Source organism: Plasmopara halstedii (assembly GCF_900000015.1).
Source record: "Plasmopara halstedii genome assembly, contig: Scaffold_614, whole genome shotgun sequence".
NCBI lineage: Eukaryota > Oomycota > Peronosporomycetes > Peronosporales > Peronosporaceae > Plasmopara > Plasmopara halstedii.
In genome coordinates, this window is record NW_020187532.1 from 1,635,858 (window position 1) to 1,641,910 (window position 6,053).

At 44.8% G+C, this 6,053-nt stretch overlaps 2 protein-coding genes across 2 annotated transcripts in view; one reads left to right on the forward strand and one right to left on the reverse strand.

The window, feature by feature from the left end:
- Positions 1–25: 25 nt before the first annotated feature.
- On the forward strand, positions 26–3,194 carry PHALS_12337 (tkl protein kinase; the record flags this gene model as incomplete). The annotated part of the gene is made up of 11 exons (XM_024727865.1): positions 26–499; positions 562–642; positions 991–1,094; positions 1,140–1,235; positions 1,289–1,372; positions 1,448–1,880; positions 1,944–2,564; positions 2,622–2,726; positions 2,791–2,850; positions 2,918–3,049; positions 3,120–3,194. 11 exons carry the CDS (start codon positions 26–28, stop codon positions 3,192–3,194), a joined length of 2,265 nt encoding a protein of 754 aa, XP_024578399.1.
- A 10-nt stretch (positions 3,195–3,204) lies between these two features.
- Positions 3,205–6,053, reverse strand: part of PHALS_12338 (galactokinase) — a gene marked incomplete at both ends in the record, with an annotated part of 4,431 nt that continues 1,582 nt past the window's right edge. The window contains 3 exons of the mRNA XM_024727866.1: positions 3,205–3,660; positions 3,725–3,913; positions 3,989–4,739. Of these exons, the coding sequence (XP_024578400.1) occupies positions 3,205–3,660; positions 3,725–3,913; positions 3,989–4,739 (1,396 nt within the window). The remainder of the gene's footprint in view (positions 3,661–3,724; positions 3,914–3,988; positions 4,740–6,053) is intronic.

A 6,053-nucleotide genomic window follows, 5' to 3' on the forward strand; every position in this document is an offset into this window, starting at 1 on the left:
GTCTGGTTCTGAGTACACAAATAGCATGTTTTCGTCAGTGCAAAACGGCGATGGTTCATCAGATTTGGATCATCGCCCCAGCTCGCTGCTTGGCCAGCGCATTACTAACTTTTTTCGTGGCCGATTCTCTGCCCGCAGTAGCAGTAGCAGTGCTATAAGTGGGGAATACCACGATCACCATGACAATGAACATTTTCACAAGTTTGCGTCTCCTTATGCAGGTCCAGAGAGTATGAGTATGCTAATTTCTCGAGGCAGTGGGGTTGAGGAGTGCAGTCCTCCAAACAACGAGATGTTGGGTCTTCCGATTGTGGGACTTCCAAGTGACAGCCGCCAGGGCGAAGGTCGAGTAGGCGGTCGTCTTTCTTCACTTGATGAATACGATTTTGAATTGGAGGGCACTCCATCCGACATTTCTACGACGTATAGCAGGAGCTCTTTTGAGCGCAGCTCGTTCGTGGTGCCACCCTTTCGTCTGGCAAGCGCCAGACGACAAGAAGTAAGACCTAGCGAAGATCCGCGTCCAATCGAAGAGGATGCTGAATTTATACTCGGTGCTAGTGGACGGATCCGTCATCTTCAATACTAAGCACCCTTCCTTCGTATTTGTCAGATGAGAAGGAGCTAATTGTAATCGTACACGTACGTAAACATAAAACTCATTAGGAGGTGGTATTAAAGAGGGACAATTAAAAATCAATAAAGAGAAGGCATCAGTCGGTTATGTCTTAAATTGGTCTCATGGAGGCCACTTATTCAGTGGATTCGTCAGAAACGAGGAATTCACACTGAGACAATAAAGCAGTCTCAGTAAAAAGACATCATGTGCCACTCCGAGGAGAAAAAAAGAATAAATTAAACTGCGCAACAGTGATATCCCCTCCCAGTCCATTAATTTTAACCTGTTTAATTCTAATTCCTTGACTATTCACAACACAAATTACAGCATTGAAAACTTTAGTAATTAATATATACATGTTCCGTTTAAAGGTGGCAGCGTCTCTAACGCCTCTAGCTGCTTTGGCTGTTGGAGAAGTGGCTCAGTACTACGACAAATCAAACAAGACTGTCTATGCAAAGCAACATTTGCTCAAGTGGGTCAGCAAATGTACATTGAAGCAAAAAACTGACCACTCCAGTCTAAGTGCCTCTGCTTGGCTGGGAACTGAGCCACCGAAGTTCCCATATGTGTTGTCAATCTCGGCAGGTGATAATCCATCGATTGTTACAAATAAGTACGTGATTATACTATCTTCATCTGTTTGCGAGACACTCAGATAACTACCAGACTTCTTGTAGGTGCAAAAGTATTGGGGTCTTGCTATGAGCCAACACGCAATACATTGGACAGACTGATGCTACCGACATCAAAGTTAGATTTTGCAATATACCAAATCGCGAAATATTATTCGATTGTGATGAATGCACTGTATGAACAATTATTGAGGATTTTTTATTCTCGTGGCGGAATGCAATCAAATGGTGAAGACGAAATGATGGACGCATTGCTGGATGCACTTCGCGATTTGCGTGGAACTGGTGCTGAAAATGCAAAGTATCGGGCTAGTGCATCGAAGATTTCAATGACTGGTCAAGATGGTGGTCATCTTGTGTTTTTGTTGCGGGATTTTGACATTCTAGACGACCGGGAACTCGAGCGCTGGCTTCGGTGGACCTGTCACGTCTTGCATGACGAATTAGCTTACGTAATATTCTTAACTACTTCCTGTGTTACTCCTGCTAAGATTCAACGGATTCAAGAGCGCTGGCTTGCAAGTGGTGATTTTGAGGATGTTCGAGATTTTGTTGGTATATTATTGCGTCCTGCTTATGGCCTAGTTGATTCTTCTTCAGCCGAGGAAAAGCTGCGTGATTTATCGGTAATGTAATTTATACACTGCTCCACATATCGAGCTTGTACGGCCTAATGATCTCGTTTGTAGGATTTGCATGGTTTAGACTTATATTCTTGCAAGCACACGTTTGAAACTACAACAGCTTATGGGGATCACCACGGGACAGTTGCGATAGAAAGTCATACTAAGCGTGTTGCAGGGCCGGATTATATTTTGAAGACAACTGGAAATTGGTGGAGCGATATTGATGAAATTTGCCAACGCTTAAAGCAAAACAATTTAAACGACTTAGCGGATGAAGAAGATCGACTAACTCTTATCCAGGACGTGTGTAGCAACTTCGTTCAGGAAACTCAAGTCAACTTATTGGAAGCATTACACTTAGACATGAACCTGTGTTCTCGTAAGTTCCCTGCCAGTGATAAATTTGTTCTTGGAGAGAACGCACCCTCTACATCATCAGAGACGTCAAAAGCTTTACGTGCGCTGGAGTGTTGGAAATGTCTTGAAAGTGTGAGTCAGATGACGCCAGTAACAGGCGGCAATTCTCTCATCAATTTACCACAACAAATTCTAAATCAGAAAGACAAGACGCCACACAATTGCATAAATCCCATAGTAGCTCTGTTACCGTTTAATTATCGCAAAGAGGGCGAACAGAAGTTTCTAGACCTTATCGATCAGCGTGTGTTGTTCTTGCGACCGAAAGTGCGCTAACGCACTATTTTTTTGCCGTGATCATTATCTAACATTTGTCCTTGGTAGGATACCGTGGACATTGGAGTGATTCCGTGCAAAAGTTCTGAAATCGTATCACCTTGCTGGGTCCAAATTCGACCTGTAATGAAGAAGGCTTTCGAAACGATACATGTAAGTTTGTGATATTAACACTCTTGCATTTCGGTCAAAACTGATCGAGAGATCCTTCTTTTAGAAAAATTATACTTACTTCAGAATCATCTTAGAGCTTGATCACTTAGCTGCGACAGTTGAGGTACGAAATCGATTGAGCGATGAAATTATATTGAGATCCGTTACATTTCTTCTGGCCGCTGGATTAGATTCAAGAAGAGATTGAGCTTTATGCATTACAAATTTCTGATCGTCGAAAAGTTTTGTCTGACATGAAGCGCCACTACAAACTTTTTAAAAACTCGATGACACCAGCAAAAAAAGCGACGAGGAAAGCTGAGGTATGTAGTTTGAGCTATTAATACGGTGACACCGGCGGCGAGCTTAAGTATGTCTTATACACTGTTATAGCTCGCACTGATGGATGTCGAGCTTCAGGCAAAGGATATTTATCTTGATAAATTGCGCTCGATTTTGGCACCGTAGACCATTGTGATTATTTTAAAATGAAAACGTTTGCCCCAGGCGCAGGGTTTGTTTCAAAAATTGTTTTCGAAGCGTCAAGCGACGATATTTCTCGCCCCATGTAGTAGCTCGACTGTAATGCATTCGTAAAATTGATCACTTCAGCTTTTCGCACGAGCGCAACGATACATCCTCCCCATCCAGCACCAGTAAGCCGTGCTCCTAATGCACCGGCAGACAACGCGACATCGACCAGATCATTCAATTCTGGACAGCTGCACTCGTAAAGATTTTGGCAACTTTTGTGACTCGCTGTCATTATCTCGCCAAGATTTTGCAATTGCTTTGACAAGGCAACACAATTCAACGGAGTCTCGTCTGCAATTGAAGCACAAATTTTTTTGAAATGCTTCACTCGCTCAGCTTCGCCCCATACATGCAGCGCCCTCTGATGCAACTTAAATTTTGAATTTGAAGCAAGAACTGCCTGCATACAGTCGCAGATTTAGCTGTGAAAACCAAATATAAAGCATTGCGCAAGTCGCACCTACCATTATGGCAGCCTCCATTGCAGATCCAATAAAAAAATTTAAGACTGGACCCTCCAGCTCGCCTTCAATCTCAGCAATTGTATTTTCTTCTAACGGGCAAAATGTCAATGCAAGAGCTTTCAGTTCATTAAATGATTGTTCGCCGTCAAAAATCTTGAGTGCCAACTGAACATCCACAAGGCGGGTCATCTGTGTTTCTTACATGCTCATTTGTTAGAACTATATTTCGTTAGGCATTACAGTACAAGAAAGAGCAAAACCAACCTCGCTCCAGTCGTCAAGCCCCGCTTTTTTTGCAATTATCTTTGAAGCAAGAGCGCATTCTACAACGCGTTTGTTGTACCTTTTTGCGGCATCAACAGCCTTTTTCGCTACAACTAGGCTGTTGGCAACGACAAAAGTTACTCCGGCATTGGCACTCGGAACTACAACTGGTTCACTCCTAGCAGGAAGAGTTAAGAAATTAAGATGCAGTGCCACGCCACGCTGAGCCAAACATGCCACCGCTTGGTCCATGCCGCCTCCCATCGTCCCTACACGCTGCTCTGCTCGTGTGCAAAGCTCGGCTAGCTCCAACCGCGTCATCGGAATCTGAAGCGCGCAACTTGTAGCTAACGCAGACGCAACAACTAACGCACTGGAGCTTGACAAGCCACAGCCAGCAGGAATACTGCCATCGACAAGCATTTGCAGCTCTTTTACTTTGTCATTGAAATAGTCTGGCCAAGCATCACGAAGCCCTAGAACACCACACAGCACGTATTTGGCCCACGTTGACCCCACCTCCTCAAACTTCTGCCCGTCCAGGGAAGATAAGACAGGTTCGTACTGTGGCTCAGCATTCATGATACGTATGACCATCATTTCTGGATGTCTACTACTACTTTTTACCACATTAAATGCCACGTGAATGCTCTGGTCAATGGCCATTGGCAACACCGAGTAGCCCTCGTAGTCCACGTGTTCCCCAATGAGATTTACGCGACCAGGGGCGCGGGCAACACCCGCTGGTGGTCTGCAAAAGCAATGCTTGAATAGCTCCGATAGTTGAGTCACACATATCGAGGCTTCGTCCCCAGACAGCACGTGGGTCAGCGACAAATTCATAGTTGAAGTGATCCTATAAAAGCCTTATTTATGCCACTTAAAAAGTAGTTCTTATGAAAATGATCACCACATCTGTAGGTTCTCTACACCATGTCATTTTGTTCAATAGTGTGAGGCCACCTAAGATTAAAAAGCCAATCTCTGCATACATAGACCGGTCAATGTATGTAGTTGATAATCAAGGAATCTGCCTGCAGAAAATGCTCTCAAGAAAGGAAATCGGCGCGCTATCAAACTTATCAACGTTGGCAAACCGATGATCAAGCCTATCACTCTTGTAAGTGTTTAATAAAATGCCTTCTTTTCATCACCCTGCTGTGCGCAGTTACGGACAAATTAATCTTCAAAATAAAGTCATGTAAAGCACAACTCGGCCTAAACTGCTGCGTTGCCGAATGATTCAACGTTCGGTAAGTAATTCAGTCTTCGGTCATGACCACCGATCCCTATTTTCCCGCTCGAAGTGCACACAGCGAGAGGGATGTTATGTTTTGAATATGAAACTGATGATACACCCCGCCTCTCGCAGAGGATGGCTAGATGGCTATGCGTTTTTGCGGAATACAACTTCGAGGTGACGTATAAGCCGGGAAAGCAGAAAGCTTTGGCTGATGCGTTGTCACGCAGGCCAGACTATGAGTTTGCTCAATTTACAGCTGTAACGTCGTCTGTGACGGATTTGATCTGCACCGCGTATGCGGGTGATGGGATGTGTGTAGCGTTGCGAGGGCGATCGGGAGCGAGGAGTTTCGAAACTCAAAAGAAGAAATTGTCATCAAGCCTGCGTGCACGATTGCACCGATATTCGTTGAATAATGGTTTGCAATATTATAGTACCGATTCAACGGATACATCACGAATTGTGGCTTCTCATTATGAGAATTTGAAATACTGCATCCCCTATGAGGCTCACGACACGCCACTCAGTGGCCATGTCGGTCGTAAGAAAACGTACAACTCTGTGAGTCACCACTATTGGTGGACCAAGTTGTACAAATGGACGAGCGCTTATGTGCGACGTGTCAACGGGCAAAACCCACTTCAAATGCGGCCGCGCTGCTGGCCAGCTTACCGATGCCCACTGGGTGCTGGCAGTCCATGAGTTTGGACTTGTGTTTGGCCTGCCGAATCTTTCGACAGGCCAAACACGGGTGTCGTGGTATCCGTCGACCGGTTGAACAAGATGGCTCATTTGGCGGCGGTGCCAGACACCATCGACGGA